General features: G+C 33.1%; 1 protein-coding gene across 3 annotated transcripts in view; it reads left to right on the top strand.

The window, feature by feature from the left end:
- The window catches only part of ACVR1C (activin A receptor type 1C), an 81,985-nt gene extending 70,900 nt beyond the window's left edge, over positions 1-11,085 (top strand). For 2 of the 3 annotated variants that reach the window (XM_081051700.1, XM_081051699.1), the window contains exons 7-9: positions 511-635; positions 2,780-2,910; positions 7,693-10,272. In XM_081051700.1, coding sequence (XP_080907826.1) covers positions 511-635; positions 2,780-2,910; positions 7,693-7,818 — 382 coding nt within the window. In that variant the 3' untranslated portion in view covers positions 7,819-10,272. Of the gene's footprint in view, positions 1-510; positions 636-2,779; positions 2,911-7,692 lie in introns of all 3 variants that reach the window. The other variant, XM_081051698.1, reaches the window with a different exon arrangement.
- Positions 11,086-20,121: the final 9,036 nt, after the last annotated feature.

Below are 20,121 nucleotides of genomic sequence, written 5' to 3'. Positions count from 1 at the left end.
AGAATTCTTTGATTTGTCCTCTTCAAACAAAGCTGTGATTTTCTTGGAACCAATGCATAATGAAGTTGTTCATTCAGAGCAGGTATTTGTGGAATGCTACTGAGTAATGTGCTGGAGGACTGGGCCCACCTTGATGAATAAAACATACTCTTTGCCCTCAAAGAGCTTTCCTTGGCAATAAACTACTGGTGGAAATTGAGTTCCATCTCTCCTATCGAGTGTTTTGCTTCCTGAATCCCCTCTGGCTATACTTTTCAAGTATTGGGCTCCTGGTACACAAGCTTTAACACTGAGGAGGATGACCTCTAGTTCTATTTAAAATGTTTTTAAAATTATGGTTGAGTCATAACTGTATTATTTAACTCTATTCTATTCCAGTGGCTTAGATGTACCTGTAAAGTTGATGTAAGCTATCTTTACTTATATTTTATATCAGGATTTATTAAGATTGTGTTTTACTGGAGTACTATAAAGTCATATGCAGAATCTGAAATGTGCATGTTTTTGAAGGTACATGGCCCCTGAAATGCTTGATGATACAATGAATGTGAATATTTTTGAGTCCTTCAAACGCGCTGACATCTATTCTGTTGGTTTGGTGTACTGGGAAATAGCCCGAAGGTGTTCAGTTGGAGGTAAGATTTTTGACGTATTTTTTGTGCCTGCCTTTCCTTGATGCTCTCAATATAGGATATGATATTCTATTTCTTTTCCCCAAGCATTATATTGAATCATTTCTTAATATTTAAAAGAATACCTTTTGGTCATATCTTTTCAGTGGCAAAAATGGAGCGTCCTGCATATAATGGAGATTTTATATTAAGATTACTGCTTAGGTGGGAGTGACAGTTCTCCTGGTAATTCTGATTTCCATAATGATACTTTGCAAAGCACTTGAAAATTTTATTTGAGTTTGTATGCAGTTAGCTTGTATCCCAACTTTATACCAGAAATGAAACCCAAAGAATTTAAATGATTTGCCAAGGTCACAGGACTGGAACTGAAATTTTCTGGTTCTCAGGCTTTTCGTGTTTTTTTTCCTGTGGTGAGGAATACGTGAGGGACAAAGTGGGCAACGGACATGAGCAAAAACTTAAGTTCCTCCCTCTACTGCTCACAGCAATTTAGAGATTAAGTGACAGGAAGATTTTGAGAGGATGAAACCCTACACATAACAGTCTGGTGGAACTGTTGTATCAGTGGAGAAAAGTTAAACACTGAGGGAAAATGCTTTAAAGTTTTCTCTTTCAAGTGAGATGGACCTAGTGCTAAGCCTTGGTATAGCGACTTCCTGAAACTCTGTTGAGGCAAGTTACTTGGTCTCACTTTCCTCATCTGTAAAATGAAGAAATAATAAAACTGACCCCTTCGTTTTTGAGGTGTTAATGGATTAACTCAATGAATTCATGTGAAGTTTTTAGTGCAGCACGCTCATGGTAAATATTCAGTGAGAAAGCTGTCATTATTAAACCACTGTCAGTTTTTATATTTTGTGTAGATGTCATTTTGCCTTACATCAGTCTCATTTTTTTAAATGAAAAACTTACAAGGTAAACTTATATTTGAATGAGAAAACGGACTTTTCCCCTTTTAGTTATAGATGAGATAATAAAGCATTCTGGAAGATAAAACTCTTCATAAAAGCAGTAGAATTATAGTGGTGTAGAACATGGGCACTGGAATCCCTGAGCCTGGGATTGAGTTCCACATCTGACCCCTACTAGCTGTGTGACCGTGAGCAAATTCACAGCATTTTTTTGTGTGTCTCAGTTTCTTCATTTTGTAAAATAAGGGTAATATGGTACCTTTTTTAGCCAGTGGTTTTGCGGAATGATTAGTGAAAACATGTAAAGGGCCTAGGACAATTCTTGGTAAATAGTAAGATTCAAACATATTTATTATTATCTTTAAATTTTTATATTGATATTTGTCTAGATTTGCTTTTGGGATTTTGTCAAATTTTCTGCAAATGTTGAAATAGTAATTTAGTTAACATGATTGAAAGTTAATTTTCTAATATTATGGCACATCTTAAATATTGTGAATTAAAAGGACTGTAGTTAATTCAAATGATTTTATCAGAAAATTCTTGAATTTTAGTAATATTCTCATAAATAAGGTCAATTCTTTGTCTTTGTATTTAAGACTCTTTAAAATATTAATCTTCATGTTGAACCACCCATTTTCAAATACTTTGGCGGCTTCTTTGGAAAATTTGCAGGTGCAATAGGTACAAAATCCAAACATAAGAATCTCAGCTTTTGAAAGATTAGCTAACAATTTTCAAAAAGAGAAAGCAATTTTGTTTTTAAAGGTTATTTAATGGAGAAATGTACTTCATTCACAGAGCCATAAATTTTGCAATTAGGTATTACTTTTGAATTTCACAATGGCATTTTATGTAAATCAAAATTTACATAATTTTCATAATATAAGTTATAGTGTATGTAATTATTTATATGTAAATTATATGTAATACATAATCATATAATATTATGTTATATAAAATAATTACATATAATTTTGTTTTATGTAACATTTATGTAATTATCAATATTATATAAGCTTTCGTAATATAAAATTTTATAAACTTATAACTATTCAATAACTATTCAACTGAATGCTTTAGATGTATATCCTTGGTATTATAGTGATACATAAATTTAATAAATATGACTTCACAGTTTTCCATGGTTCCACTTGTGCCTAATTGGTGTTATTTTGAAATACGCATCTTCATTATTTGCATTGGGAAATTTATAATGCAAATTTCTTATAGGAATTGTTGAGGAGTACCAGTTGCCTTATTATGACATGGTGCCTTCAGATCCCTCAATAGAGGAAATGAGAAAAGTTGTTTGTGACCAGAAGTTTCGACCAAGTATCCCAAACCAGTGGCAAAGCTGTGAAGTAAGGCTATGTTCTTATGTGTATTTTTCCTGTCAGGGAAGATTTTCAGAGACCATATCATTCTTCTCTTTTAATCTAGGCATCCAATTCATTCCACACATGTAGGTGTATGTCTTTGATTTTATTCCCTTTAGCTGTATGTATATATAATCTGAGTTATGTGTCAGTGACAAACCCTAACATCCCAGTGACTTTACACAGTACGATTTTATTTCTTGCAATACAAAGCCTCCTAAAGGTGGGGACTATGTGCTGCTATCTCAACACATAGTGTTTAGGTGTCTATGTGAGGAGAAGAAAGGAACTGGAGGGTCACACACTGGCTCTTTAATGCTTTGGCTTGAAATGAATCATATTGTTTTCACTCATCGTTCATAGACCCGAACAAGTCACGTGGTCTCATCTAACTACCAGGGCTGGGAACTGTGGGGAGAAGAGGCATATCGGAGCGTATTCAATATCTATGCTACACAGAGTATTACAGTTTCAGCCATCCTTCTATTCTATAAATTATTCCTAATCCCAAACCCTGCTGAAGTTTGACCTTATTCTCTCTCATCAGAAAAGCTTCCTTTTCTGGCAGGGACCTTTATTGTTTATGTCCTCACCCCAACAACACATGTATTAACCATCATATAGTAGACACACAATAGACGGTTAGCAATGCTTGTTCTGCCTTACATGAAGATAGACTTTTTTAGCTCCCACAAGAAGAAAGGAGACAAGGTGGAGGGAAGACTGTAAACCATCTAACGAATTACAGAACTATTTTAATGCTTTAATCTCCACCATCCTAGTTATTACTGTGTATCTTCTGCCATATTTGAATGTAATTCTTGCAGTCTTTTTTAAGTTTTGTGTTTGGACTAGAGATTATTTTATATAGTTGCTTATTTTCCCTCTCATCTTTTCCCCTCCTTCATGTTTCATTCAACTCTTTTCCTATTTAAGGCAAGATTTATATCTTAGTATTTCTATTTTGTGTATCTAAATACAGGTAACCCCCACATAACACAGTTGTTAGGTTCCTAAAAAATGCTGTGTTATGAGAATCTGTGTTATACAAAACAAAGAACTAGTACAAAAAAAGGGGTAGATTCCAAAAATTAAAAAAACATACTATTATATTTTTATAATTACGAGAAATATTTTTATTGAAGCAATTTTCACCAAAACTGTAACATATTAATACGTATTAAGAAAAGTTTTCTTCATCATCACTACTAAACACCATTAACGGAGGGTGTTTTCTTTTTGACAAGATATCTTTATCCTCTGAACTTAATGCTCCATGAACAAAATGGGTTTAAAATTCTAATAAATTTTAAAATTCTGCAGTCAAATCTGATACGACATCCATGCTTGAATGAAAAATTTCAAATGACATATATTTTGCTCTTAAATGCGTTTTTTATGTTCCATGTTATTCGAAGATTTTCCTAATTTCAAATGAGATATATCTTTTGCTCTTAAAAGCTCTTATTACACTCCATGTTGTTTGGGGATTTCTCTAATTCTCAAACTGTGTTAGAGTGAAACCATGTTCTAGGATGCCATGTTATACGGGGGTTTCCTGTACTTAATTTTAAAGCAGAGTTTGAGGCATTTACAACCAAATTGAAATTAAATTATTTTTTTCTAATATTAATAATTTCATGCATCCGAAGGAGTAAATGACATATGAAAAGTTTAAAGTATAATAATAAAATGAAAGGCAGTGAATTTACTACCAAGTTTAAAAAATGAGACATTTCCAGTGTTTTGAATATTCCTTTCCCCTCTCAGATGTACTGTTACAATTATTTATTATTGTCATGCTTTTCTTTAGAATTTTGCCATATATATTAAAAAATGCATTGCTTACTTTTGTGTATTTGTAAAACTTATATCAAAACTCTCTGTAGATATTCTTAATTTTTTAATTTTGTCTTATATGTGTATACCTATAATCTGTTTATTATTTTCATACCTGTGTAGTATTCCATTGTATGGACATAGCACACTTTCTTTTTCCACTGTGCTGTTTATTGTCATATCTGTTATTTTTAATTTTGTAAAATAATGCTGCTATTTATATACAAAATATGATGAATGTTTAAATTTAAAAAATTTATTATAGTAAAAGACACATTTCCATTAATCCCCCTCAAAATACTCCCCCTTTCTTTGAACACACTTATCCCATCATTCTTGCCACTTTCTGAAGCAGTTCTGGAAGTCCTCTTTCATGAGTGTCTTTAGTCGCTCTGTTGTGGCTGCTTCCATGTTCTGAAAGGATTCAAAACGTTTACCTTTCATGGTCATTTTGACCCTGGGTAAGAGCCAGAAGTTGCATGGTGCCAGATCCGGTGAATAAGGTGGATGAGGACACACCATAGTGTTTTTATTTGACAGAAATTGCTGTACCAGAAGCGATGTGTGACATGGCATCTTTCCATTGTGATTACAAAATATGGTAAATGTTGCTGCCAAGTGCCATCCAATGCAAACGCAGGGATCTTCAATACAGGAAACGGTACAAGGAACCTTAGTAACAGTGTGTGACAAGTTTCAACTTGTTCGGTGCAGTTAGCTGGGTGTGAACTACAGTTGAGAGAAGGTGTGTTTTAAAGTGTGCCATAAATTATCCCCCATTATGACAATGCTCTGTGTCACACATCACTTTTGGTATATGGCAATTTCTGTCAAATAAAAACATTATGGTGTGTCCTCATCCACCTTTTTCACCGGATCTGTACCATGCGACTTCTGGCTCTTCCCCAAAGTCAAAATGATTCAGGACATCGAGGCAGCCACGACAGTACAAGTGAAAACACTCACGAAAGAGGACTTCAAACACTGCTTCAGAAAGTGGTAAGAATGTTGAGAGAAATATGTTCGAAGCGAGGGAGAGAATTTTGAGGGGGATAATGGCAATGTGTCTTTTACTGTAATAATTTTTTTACTTAAACATTCACTGTATTGTTGATCACACTTCGTATGAATGTATTTATATTTTCTGTGTTCAACATTCATTCTTAACTCTCAGAGCTTCCTTCTAAGATCATTTTCTGACTTCATGATGTGCATCCTTTAACTGTATTTTATTTAAATATTTTTTTTTTTAGTGAGCGTTTAGTGCTTGTAAGTTCTTTCAGTGTTTGGGTGTCTGAAAATGTCTTTATTTTGCCCTCGATCTTGAACAACTAGCTTATCTAGGCATAAAAATTGAGGTTCACAGTTATTAAAGGCATTATTCCATTGCCTTCTGGCTTCTATCATTGCTATTGAGAAGTCAGCTTATTTTTGTTTCTACTAAAAAGTTAATCAATCTTTTTGTAACTACTAAAAATTTTATTTATATTTTCTTCCTATTTTTGAAAACGTCTCTGTCTTTAGTATTCTGTAGTTTCTCTGTGATGCATTTGATGTACATGTCTCTTGATTAATCGTGCTTGGAATTTTTGGACTTTCCAATTCTAAGGATTTGTGAATTTCCTCAATTCTGGAAAACTCTGACCATATCTCTTCAAATAACATATCCTCTCATTTTCTCTATTGCTCATTTTTAGAGAACTCTTTGGCTGCCTGTTAGACCTTTCATTTTACTTTGCTTGTTTCTTATTCTCCCCTATTTTCCATATTTGTGTTTTTATGTGGCATCTTTAACATTTATCTTCCAGTTGATTAATTCTGTCTTCAGATGTAGCAAATCTGTCATTTAACTTATCCATTTAGTTTTTTATTTTAATGATTGTATTTTTTATGTCAAGAAGTTTTATTGATACTTTTTCAAAATATACTTTTGTTTTTTACTTTATAGTTTGAATTTCCTCTTTGCTTTTTGAAAATGTACTTTATATATTTATTTTCTATTTTATATCATTTAGTTTTAGCGTCTCATGTTTTGAAGTGTCTGATTTTACTGTTTGTTGTTTCAATTGAGTCAATATCCTTATGTGCTTGTGAATTTTCATTATGAATTCAGGCTTTTAAGACTTGGGCTTGATTTTCTCTCTCTCTCTCTCTCTCTCTCTCTCTCTCTCTCTCTCTCTCTCTCTCTCTTTTAACCAAGAGCTAAGATTTAGACAATTTTCTTTGCAAATTTCTTCTAAAGCTGATTCATCCTTACACTCAGAACTTTGCAAACATCTTGATCTGATACCTTTTCTGAGCTTCAGGCTGTGCTTCCTGTCTTTCACATGTGGTCCATCACTTCTGATATTCTGGATTGTGAGATCAGCAGATGCCACCAGAGCAGCCACTTGCTTTAGTGATTTGTTATATCTTTCTGGATTCATGCATTCTCATTGTCTTCCCCTTTGAATATTTACCTTATACTGATTTTTTAATTCAGAATTTTTGATATTTATATTTACATCATTATTTTATTGTGACATAACTTATATATGGTAAAATGCACAAATCTTGTGCATTTGATGAATTAAAAAAAAATGTATACATGTATGTACTTACCATCCAGATCAATATATGGTGAAATTCTAACCCATCCTATTTCCCTTTTTGTCTTCATGTCCCTTCTTAGAGTATTTTAAATGATAGCCATTCTACCATATTCCCAGAAATCAATAGATTGAACTTTCAATTAAAAGTTAGACTATAGGTAGATGTGTATATTTTGACAGAATTTTTGAAGGGATTTGGCGCTAATCTCTTCCTCATATTGTTGTAAATTCACTATTTCTTCATCAGAACTTAGCATCAATTCCTTGCTTTGTAGTTTTGCTTCTCTTGTACTGTGCTTTGTGTGAGTAAAGTCTTTGATATTTTTCTCTCTTAAAGGCACTCCGGGTCATGGGGAGAATAATGCGGGAGTGTTGGTATGCAAATGGGGCTGCCCGCCTAACCGCCCTTCGTATTAAGAAGACTATTTCTCAACTTTGTGTCAAAGAAGACTGCAAAGCCTGATGATGATAATCATGTTAAAAAGCAATCTCTCACAGCTTTGTTTCTCATTTTCCCTCTTTATGTGAATGTTTTTGCCTTTTTTTGTTGTTGTTGTTCTACCTCAAAAATAATGCAGTACAGTATTTAAGTGACCAAAGGCAGCATGAAAAAATAACTCTAAAAGTAAGCATGGACGGGAGTTGGCTTCATCCAATTTTCATGCTGTCTTTAATTTTATTTTGAAAGGCAACACATCAACTCATCTATTTAATAAAAAAGATATTGCAAAAGTGTAAAATAAGCTATATAAAAATTTCAAAAGTCATTAAAGTTTTATTTTACTTGAATCAAGAGCACATGAATGAATGGGGAAAAGTGTATTGAAAGGTGAGATGAAAACATATTCATTAAAAATGTGAACTAGAGTATGTTATAGCTAAACACACCTTAGATGATGCAATCTATGGTATTCTCTAGTTTTTTAATTAGACAGGACCTTTAAAAAAATTATATATTGATTCAAACTTTAATATATAAGACATGCAAAAGTAGAGCTGCTCTGTTGGAAGATAGAAGTGAGAGTCCCACTTACTTGGTCCCCCGCCACTCTCCCCTACTCTTCATAATCCATCACCATTGCAGCATCTCAGGCCAACAGTTTGAAAGCCACTAAAATTGTTACTTCCTCTCATTTACAAATGGGATACCTGATATCTTGAGTCACTGAGAAGTGTCCCAAAGTCACACTGCTAGTGGTAGAGCTGCCTCTATGTCCACATCTTGTGAAGATCCACACTGTGGGGTTAGCAGGCTTCCTACCGCAACTTAATTCCTATAGTACTTTTCTCCCTGTGTAGAAATAATATTTTTTATGATGGTATTTGTGGTTTAATAAGACAAGACAAATTGAGTTATTTCTGCAGAATCATAATTGACCTGCATGAACTCTTAGGACAATATTCATTGATGTTTTTCTTATAAAAACTTCGTATTCACCTTATTTAGATATGTATTAATGATTTCTGAATACTTTCAGAGATTAATCAAGCATAAAGATCCCATGTCAGAAGTAGTCTTTAAGATGCATTTTAGAGGTCTCTGCTACTTTTAAAAAGAAAAGAACAGAAAAAGAGAGGAAACTAGGAGATATGTTTTTTAAAAATTAAGAAAACGCTTAAATGAAGTATAACAACCAAATTCTACACATGGTATCAGTAATTGTAAACAGATATTTCCCTACCCTTCCAAAATGAGTGAGTGGGCACAGAAGAAGGCTCATGATAATTTTGTCTTTATTCTACTTCCTGTGGAGACAGAAATGATGAATTGTGACTAATACATGGAACATTAAATATTTCCTTCAAATCTATAATTCTGCTTTGATGAAGGAGTTTAACATGGTGTCTTTTATTGCTCTAAAATACTGTTTCCTAAACTCTGTCCTTTAGAACACTCTTCTGAGATGGTCCAAGACCAAAAATGTTCTTTGATAGATTCTGAGGTGATACTGCACATTAGTGTGTCATGTTCTTTGAGGAGTCTAGCAGTAAAGAAATGTTACATGAACTTTATAATAATGTCACATTTCGTATGTATAGATTAGATATGGATGGACCACAAACATTATACTGAAGCAATTTTAATGCATTATAGCACAACTTGGTATGTGCATTGACGTTTTAAATAAATTTCTTCCCCCTGCCTCCCAAAAAATGTTACATGAATTTCTTTAGGTTGAATTTCGCAAATTATTTGACCATGGAACCCTTTTATTAAGAACAGGGGAAACCTTTTACTATCCCACATTTTAGGTTCTGCAATATGTAACTTAGGTAACAGTGTTCTGAAGTGTATACCTATATATTTTCATGTAGAGCTCAATTAGTGCTTATACTCATTTTTGCTGTGGAATTATGTTACTGAACCCATCTTCATTTGACTAGAATGAGATATCAAAGGCAAAAGTATGACAACTGTGGTTTATATATAAATTTTAGTCTCATTCATGAAGTTATCCATTCATTAAATAATATGGATCATCCCATATATTCCTTGCCACAATATTGGGCCCAATAGGGAAATTAAAAGATGGATAAGCTCTATCCACAGGAATTTTAAGGTCTAATTTGGGAATAGAAACAGGGATGTGGGTGTGTGGGGGAAAAGAGTAAATTGACAAATAATACAAAGTAGGATTTTTGCGTTCTATATGACAGTGGGTTTCCAAAATTACTTTCAACTTGCAATACATTTAGAAAGTATTTTTATTTGCTATTCCAGATAATCTAAATTATGTAGTCAGTTTTAAAAAGTGCATATGGGAAGGATTTTAAAAAGAGTTTATGAAGGAGCTAATCTTGCTTGTGCTTATTACCTTGATTTCTCAAAGATTGTTTCTGTATTTATGAGAATGAAATTATTTATTTACTATGGTTGTACTATAGTTTCAAATAAACAAGAGTAATATTTCCTGTTTTATTCACTTATTGTGGGTGAATATATTTATTTAATTTTTAAGAGAATGTTTTAACATTATTTTCCTTGTCATTATGTTTTATAATTTAGAACATGACCAAATATAATTTTATATTTTTATTGGTTCAATTTTCACTCTAGAGAAATCTGTACATTTGGAGATATTTTTCTTGTTTTGTGTTGGTTAACTATAATTCCTAACTGAATAGTCTTATATTTCAATTACCAAGTACATTTTTTAAGAAAGAGAGTAGATTAACAAAAACGATTACAAAAAGTTAAAAGATCTAATTTTTCCTTAACAATCAACATGATCATAAAAAGTAAATGCTCACTTACAAAAATAGGATAATTTTAGAACATTAAGGCAAATTTACTGTATATACCTATGCTGTCAAACTTCAGATTATTTGTTTTTGATGGAGTCTTGTGTAATATTACTTTTGAATTGTGTTGAAAACAAGAAATACTCTTCTTAGGCTCAAAGTGTCAGTGTTCTTTGCTTCTCTCAAATACTTTGGCTTTGGATATAATATAAAGCTTGGGAAAATGCTATTTAAGAAATATCAGTACTGTATAAAGTATTGATGGTACACGTATATTCAGCTCACTTCCTTAAAATAAGGGAAACATTATTTGTTGTCAATATTTCAGCATGAACTGTTGCCTTGTAAGCTATGTGTTTAAATGTGTGATTGGTAGATTCTGTTTTGTGCTTTCTCCTATGCCTAAAATATTTGCCATGTTACATCTAGAGTTCTTAATTTATGTTCTGACTTGAAAGTTAAGTGAAACATGACTGTGTTGTGCACTATTTTAGGCGTAGCACTTGCTTTTTCATCTTTACACTTTCAATTAACTTTGCATTTTAAATTTCCACAATTGTATGAAAATAGTAACTTGACTGCATTGGCTGAAGATGTCAAAATCAGCTTTTATTTGAAAATGAAAATCTACAAGAGATTCATTAGGTTACAAATTCCATAATAATTTATTACTTTTAGTACTTCTACTTTAGTAGAAATATTAAACAAAACAAAAGTGAACTACTTCTACTATGCTGGAATGGTGCCACCATGTGACTTATTGGGCAGAGAAATCTCAGGGCTATCTTAGAGTTTATGCAAAAGGACCAGGGAGCCTACTAGCAGATCATCTGAAAGCAGGGAGCCCAGGTTTGCCATTATGCAAAGTTCAATGCAAAATCGTGTGTCAGGGAATAGTTTTTGATTAATTATTTAAAATAAATATGGAAATGTATTTAGTTTAAATACATTTATTTAAAACATGGACATTTTATTTCCCATTAAGAAAGTAGCAGTAGCAAATTAGTACAGCTGATGGCAGTTGATGTCTTCAATAATCTTTTCGTTAAATAAATTTTCAAACACAGCATTTTAAGTTACTTGGAAATGTTTGAGAACTAGTATGTTAAAATGGTGTCATTGGTGTTTTTTAAAGATATTCTAAATATCTTTTCTTTTGTGAAACATACTACTTCTATGTTTGACAATGCTTTGTATTAATTAGCTCCCTCCATAAACTAATATCTACATAGACTTTATGCACCATTTAATGAAGACAGTAATTCTTTGGCTCCTGAGAGTTTCTTCTAAATAGAAAAAAATGTTAGTTGGATTATAAATTTTTTTAAAAAGTGTTAATATTAAGAATTTTTATAATATAGGCAGTTTTTCGAAACATTTCAATACAAATTTGCAGATATTTGACATTCTTTTTCCCTCTAGCTTTTCTTTTAGTTTTCATTATTTTTCTTACCTCCTTTTCCCTCACTGTCTTCCAAAATTATCTTTTGTCCCTAATTAGAGAAAAAACAAAACCCAAAAAACAACTCGCAATTGTTTAACTTAACTATTCTAGTACTTAACCTTCTAATGAAAGGGCATCCCTTGGTAGTCTAAATTATTTCAGATGTGTCACAAACAAAAACCAAAACCGGAATTTGGGAATTGTAAAGGATGTAAGAGATTTTATAATTCAATTCTCATACTTTATAGATAAAGAAACCAAGGATCAGAGATTGAATGTTAGGTAATTATTAGCAGAACGGATATGAGAATCCTATGGGGACACCCACCATGGTGCCCTACCATATCCAACATTTACTAATTAAAAAACAATTAGCATGCATCTAAACCTACCTTGAATGTACACTACATAATGTGCCATTTAATGATGATGTTTAAATCCCACTCTTTTTATTTCTGCTATAGTCATTTGCTCACTCATGGTGAGGTCAGTGAGAAAAAAAGTAAAATAAGCTAAGGAAGAGCTTTAAACAGCTAGATGGGCAACCACTGGAGTGCTGAATAAAATCAGAAATTGTGAGAACATGGAATTTCTTAGTGCAAGTAATGCTAAGAGATGCTTCATAACTCTTTTTCCCTCCTTTGTGTAAGGATTGTTTTTTTCTCTTTATGCATTGGAATGGGAGTGAAAGATGAAATGGTAATTGACTCTGTGACCATACCTAGTGTCTTACTTCTTTCTTTTCTTAGCTTCTCTTTAGTTTATGTTTGGCATTCATTGTTTTAGTACACTTTTCTGGATTTCATCAATTGTAATCACTATGTAATTCCTCTTCTTCTTGTGTTCTGGCCCCTGTCAGATTGCCACACACTGAACTTAATAAGATTTTAATTTGCCAGACCCATATATGAGAAGTTTCATTTCATGCTCTTTCCAGTAATTTTTCATTTGACACAATGATGAGGGTATTTGTTAATAGCAAAGACTTTCTTTTAAATTTTAAAAAGACTAACAGTCTAGTTATAGTATTCTAGCTTCCAGCTAACGTGAGGAATGTCTACATTTACCTTAATGCTAAAGTCCGCTTAAGAGATGGTGACTTGTACAAAGAATGTGAAACATATGTCCCATAATGTGATTACATTTATTTCTGCTATGTGTCATACTATTGCTTTGTTTTTCTTTGGCCATCTTTTAAAATTAAGCCATTATGCCATATGATTTGAATATAATATTATGTTGAAATTCGGTAATAATCCACATTTTAATATCCCGCTATTAAAAACTGCCAGGATCCTTCTTAATTCAGTTGCAGATTTAGTAAATGTAGGAGACTATGAGCTCTATCTTATCCTAGATTTTAATATTTTTAGATATGACTACATTTCCTTATTATTGGTAAATGTTATACTACAAGAAGTTTTTCTCTTCAGATCTAACAATTTTAACTGTGAGATAGTTACCATGGGCTACATGAACCTGAATGTTAACATAGCCGTTAAGAGTCTGAATGTATTATGAAATTAGTCTTAAACTGAGTGTCACCAGATCCAGCTGGGCATGTGTGTTCTGCACAAATACTCTCAGCTGAGGGGCAGGTAGGGGCTGAAATCCAACCTGCAATTGGCTTCTCAACTCAGAAATACTTTTATATATTACAGAAAAGCACCTTATGTGCTTACATATCTTCAGAAAAGGGCCCTGCCTGTATGTCTTCAAAAAATGAGAATTAAAATTTCAAAATGGTTCTTGACATCTGTAAGTTGAATAGACAACCTAGAAAAACAAATACGTTAGCTTTTCATCTTAGCATTCCCAAGAGAGCAAAAGGTATTATATGTTGATCCTGTTGATTAAAATTTTCAACTAAGACAGTTTGCACCAAGATACATGGACCCTAATTTTGATATCTCCATTGAGATTTCAGTCCATGTGCAAACATATTCGTTGACTTTGCCTGTAAAGAGGCAAGTACATACTTAAGTTCTAACTAATGCACATATAGAAGGAGATTTCCAATGTCTCCATTTCCTCAAATTGGCTAAATGCAAGTAATTAACTATTTTTAAAAAATCCAACTCTTTTTCTCTCTTTAAGTAAGGGTATTGAGCCAAAATATTAAAGTCTAGTTCATTTCCACAATGACTAGTGTCAAGTTCTTATATTCTTCTGATCCTAGACTGGAGCAAATTATTCAAATTTAATCTGTGTTTCAGGTTTTAAAATGTCCTAAAAACAGAAAATTAGATTCAGATCTCAAAAAAAGGAATTTTGGATTGACTTTCAAAGTACTAATACTAATTATACTTTTCTTTTGGTAGTGTGACTTTTCTTATACCTAAGAACATATTACAAATGTCAAAACCATTGCATTTTGACATTGCAAAACATGCCTTGAACTCTTGAACTACTGTGAAAGAATCACTACAGTGAAGACTTATTGTAAGCTGGCTGATATTCTTAAGTATGTAAAAAGGAGTTACATTTCAACAGACAGGTCCAAATGAATGTATATAAGGAATATAAAGAAATAAATTATGTTTTAAAATGAGAATTGGACAATAAATTGTATAAAAATATGCAGATGGCAATTTCAGTAGTTGCAATGAATGATATTCAGATATTTTATTTCTAGTCTGTGGAAGTATGAATTTTATACTTATATATATGTATATGTACTTATATGTACTTATATATATATATGTATATGTATACATATATATACTTATTTTGTTTAGAAATAATAGTGTTTTAAAGTTAGTAAGAACTCAGTGATAGCCTTCATTCCAAAATGTTTAACTTTACCAACAGCAAGTTATAAAAGTATTTATTTTAAAGCTTTTATAATATAGGATAAATTTCAGCTGCCTCCAGATGTAAATACTTATCTGCCTAAATGTTATATTTTTATGTATGCATTTTCTGAAAATGTATTGTTTTGTAAAGTGGCAAAGATAATAAATTAAGCACTCCTTGCACTTGTTTCTGTGATGCATATAGAGTTCTATTTTAAATAAAAAGAAATGTGTTACAGTTTGGTTTCTATACAATTATATTCTGTTATTTTAAAATTTATATTTGTATGCACTGTATGGAAGGGGTTTTGGAAATTTAAATGCTAGCCTCAGTGGGTACTGGAATTTTGCTTCTCTCCTTCCTGAAAGAGACATTTGCTTCTTTAGCCATTTCCCTACACAACACGTAGGACAGGAATCTTCGATTGTTTTTCCTGCGGAATAACCGTTCTTTGCACTTATTTAAGCATTTATTCAAAGACCACTGGGTTGGCTTGCTTTCAAGCCTAAACTAGCTTCTTTCACACTTAAATTCCTAACCACTAACGTGGTTTACAAGCAACCTCGACATATGGAACCTGATGACCTCTCTGCCTTCATTTCCGATATCCCCCACCTCCAGCTCCAATTGTTCTTCAGACTCCTGCCTCTTGCTAGCATTGACCTTGCTAAACATTTGCTCTATTCCTGGAATGTTCTTCCTTTGGGTATTTATATGGTTTGGGTCTTTGATAGAATACCATAACGCCAAATGGACCTTCTTGCCACCCTTTCTAGAGCAGCACCCTTTGTCATTTACTATCCATTTAGCCTGTTTTATTTTTCTTTATAGCATTCTGATTAACTGGCATTATATCATATATCGTATAGTACACAGTATCACAGTGACTAAATCTTTGAGCACTAGAATTAGTGACAATTTTACTTAAGTTTGAAGATATAGTTTTAAAACATTAGGAGTGACACATTCTTTTGCACAATGAAAAATACTCTGTGGAACTCATACCCTCCACCCTCCCCTCTAAAAGGTAGTAAACCTTAAGGGATAGTTGTAAAGCCAATCAAGACTAGTTTAGCCAAATTCATAGTGGCTGTTCCACAATGACATTATGAGAAAAATAGGTTGTGTCATTAATATTTCAAACCCTACAATGATGATTTTTCTTTTCTAGGACTTAGCATAACAGAGGCTGAACACTGTGTGGGTTGTACTTTAGGTATGGGTTAAGTTCTTTTTCTTTTTTTTTTTTTTTGATTTGGGGGACAGTTTTGTTAGTGTGTTCTCATTATTTTGCATCAAATGGTTACTAATCAGGTTCACAAACCAGTATTCTTGCCCAACAATCATGAAGTCAGGTTCTCATCTGGCTTCGTCACTAGCTTTGTGGGGACAGAGCCAGGAGTTCAGTTTCCAGGCTCTTGGCCTCACGTGAAAAGTAAATGGCCATCAACTGTGATTGGATGGCCATCAGCTGTAACCAGTGAACCATTAGCCATTAATATAACTGCCGTGGCTACGCTAGCAGGAAATGGGGGCTAGCAAGAAGATGGTGGCTGAGCCTGCAAGTGGAGCAGTGAGGGTTGCGGACAGTGTGGCTCCTGGTTCCTGTGTCTCCAACCCAGCCGCCAGCTAGAGTATAGCGTTATGACTCCCTAACTTATGGCTCCATGGGTGTTCCTTTTTGGACTCACCATGTCCTGCGTTCTTATATGGGGAGTGGGACTGGAGACCCCGCCTGGCACCCTGCATGACAAATGGCGCAGCGAGCAGGGTCTCCCACATGACTCCCCACAGGACAGCTTCTTCTTGGAGTTGTAGAAAAAGGCAAAATACTTATGTCGATCTAGATTGTAAAAACTATAAATGATGTAGTTTCAGCAACACTAGTAATAGTGGGGTTTTTTTTGAAGTTGTAATTTTGTAATAACTTTTCAGCATTTTGATTTTTTAAACACTAATGTGTGCAAAAGTTAGTGAATATTCCCATTGATCACACAATTTATCTAATGAGTGAACTTGAAATTGAAATTCTGTTTCCCTTAGGATAGGTTCCTAGAGATTGGGGGAAATCACAAAATTCAGGCTGCTTTATGGAATGTTCTAAAGTGAAAATTTTAAGAAATGTTGATTGACCTTTAGAGGAAATATACACATGTATGGTTAAGGATAGTTATTAAAACAGTGTATGCTTTCTTAAATCTATTTAATGAGAAATATTTTCTATAGAGAGGTTTTTGTTTTTTTTCTTGGTTAATGCTATATTTACCGAAAATGTAATTACAATCACTTCTATAGTTAAAATAGGTTAAAAAAAATCTTTTCCCCTTAAATATTAACCAACAAATCTTTATCAAACATTGTTGCTAAGTGCATTGTGTAGCAGTCATTGCAGGCGCTAAGAAAACAGTAGCCTCCTGCATTTATTTAAGAAGATAATCTATTTAGGAAGACAACATGCACAGGAATAGCTGTCTAACCTTAGAAGCAAGACATGTCATAAGGAAAAATTATTAAGGCTGAGTAGGAGTACAGATATTAAGTGATAACAAAGACATAGAAATGGGGTATGAGTTGTTGGAAAATTCAAGAAAATTAATGAGTTGATGCTGTAGAATGGGAAAGATTTGTATAAATGTTATAGACAGAGAAGAAGTCCACGATAGGAAAAAGGTCTGTAACAAAGCAGGAATGCTCTTGGCAGTGAGTAACCTACAGAACTATAATGGAAGGTTTTTAAGAGATCCAGATTACAACATGTAACGTTGATCTGCCTTTGAGGGAGACTGAAGATTTTAAAGCAGCAATGATGTGAATTTGGTATTTAATAAAGGCAGTTAAAGAGTAACCTTAGGAAATTTATCAAAGACACCTGAAGATTCCACCATTACGTTTCTTCCCTAATTGGTGAATATTTAGAGATAGCAGACAGGTGAAGAAGTTCAAGATGAGCTATACAATTGGGGTGATTCGGTGTCTTTATATGGTGCTTTTCTCCCTTTTTCATGTTTCTCAAAAGCAAAGCAAAATATATTTACAAGAAAGAGAAAAAATAAGTCAAAAATTATTAAAGATATGACCCAGGGATTTTTAAAACACACACATGCACAGAGAAAAAAAAATCATTTAATAAAGTTCTACCTTGTAATTTCGTCTCCACATGAAGAAATTTCCAGGTGACACTCAACTGTGTACAATGAATTTCAAATATAATCAAATTCGGTTTAGAAATACTAATGGTGATTTCATAAAAGAACTCTTGCTTCAGCAACTTAGGAAATTACACTTGATTTTCTTTTGAGTGTTACTCAGTTGTGCTTGAAATTGTTCATTTGAACTCTTACCAAACAAGAAGCAGGTGGTTAAATGTGGGCGCTGTTTAACATTTACACAAAACATTCCAAACACAATGTACTTTTGCCCTTTGAATGTCAACTGGCTTTTACTTTTCTCTCGGCCTGTCCTTCGTTGGCCATTTGATCTGACCTCACTGCATCCCTGAAAGGAGAATTGGTTCAAAAGTAGTTACTTGCTAAGAAGCATTAGATTATTTTTACAATCTTCCAGCTAAAGCTTTTAATGTGGCAACTGCTGGTTACTGAAGCATTTTAAGAAAAAGGAACTGCTGAGTTTGCCTTTTCTTTTTAAATGGAGAAACACAAGGTGACACAATCGCATGAGATATAAGTGCACAAGAACAGAGAAATATAGCTTAGTTTTCTGCACAAAGCAAAAGCAAGACTTTGCAAAACACATTTCAATTCTGCAAATATACAGTAATCTGGATCTTTGCTTTTACATAATACATGAACTCGTTCATGAAATTCACTTTTCTCTAAGTCAGCCTTTTTTTTTTTTTTTTTTTACCAGAAATACATGGGGATATCATGAACTTCTTACTGAGAATCCATTTGCTGCAAAGTACTTATTAAATACTCCAAATTTATAAGCAGGTAGGAAGATGAATTTCAGAAGTACACAGACTTGGCTCTTTATTTCTTCCTTCCTTTCTGAAACAAACTTTTGTAGAATTAGGGTATACTTCTCTGTCCTCATCCAAATTTATAAGCAGGTAGGAAGATGAATTTCAGACCTACACAGACTTGGCTCTTTATTTCTTCTTTTCTTTCTGAAACGAACTTTTGTAGAATTAGGGTACATTTCTCTGTCCTCATCTACTCTCTACCCATTCTTTCCTCGATCCACTGCAATAGACTTTTGCTCTCATTGCTCCTCTAAAACTGTCTTCTCTACGCTCACGGATGATACAGCCTAGTGCAAAGAACACTTTGCCCTTTTCTTTCTTTGTCCCTCTAGGATTTTTGACATAGAATATCCTCTCCCAGAATTATTGTTCTTATTTTCTAAACTATCACTTTCTTCTGGTACTCCTCTTCCTTCCTCTTCTCTTTTTCAGTGTCCTTCACCTATTTTCCTTTCTCTGTGTGTCCCTAAAATGCTGATATTTACTCAGTATTCTGGCTTTGACTCTCTTCATCCTAAACCTTCCTTCTTAGTGATTTCATCTACTCTTTTGTCTTTAACAAATCTACATATTTGTTCGAGATTTCTTTTCTAAGATCCAGTCCTCATTTCCAGTTGCTTTCTGATGTATCCACTTGGATATGCCATAGTTACTTCAGACTCAAATGTCAAAATGCACTTTTTTGTGTCTGATTTCTTTTGCTTAGCTAATGTTTTTGAGATTCATTCATGTTGTTAGATGTGTCTGCAGTTTGTTCTTTTGTATTGCTGAGTACAATTCTATTGTATTAACATGTCACAATTTGTTTTTCTATTCACCTTTTGAACACTTAAATTTTTCCAGTTTGGAGCTATTATGAATAAATCTGCTATGAATATTCATATATAAGTCTTTCTGTGGTTATATGTTTTCATTTCTCTTGAGTAAATAACTTAGGAGTATAATCTCTGCGTCAAATGGTAAGTGGAAACTATTTTCCGAAGTATTTGTACCATTCTACACTCTCACTATCAATGTATGAGAGTAATAGTTATTCCAGATTTTTTCATTTTAGCCTTTCTAGTGGGAATGCAGTAATATTTCATTGTTATTTTAACATTGCACTTTTGTGATGACTAATGATATTTAGCTTCTTTCCCTGTGAATATCAACTCATATAATGAGAGATATGTTAAAATATTTTGCCTGTTCTTTATTGATTGTTTACTTTCTTATTATTGAATTGTGAGAGTTCTTTTATATTCTAGACACAAAGATTTTGTCAAAATGAACTCATTTTCTTCATGATAAACCTATACTCT

The sequence above is a fragment of the Rhinolophus hipposideros genome (assembly GCF_964194185.1).
Source record: "Rhinolophus hipposideros genome assembly, chromosome: 6".
Taxonomy (NCBI): domain Eukaryota; kingdom Metazoa; phylum Chordata; class Mammalia; order Chiroptera; family Rhinolophidae; genus Rhinolophus; species Rhinolophus hipposideros.
Note: the sequence above shows the minus strand (reverse complement) of the source record. Positions and strands in the feature narration are given on the sequence as shown.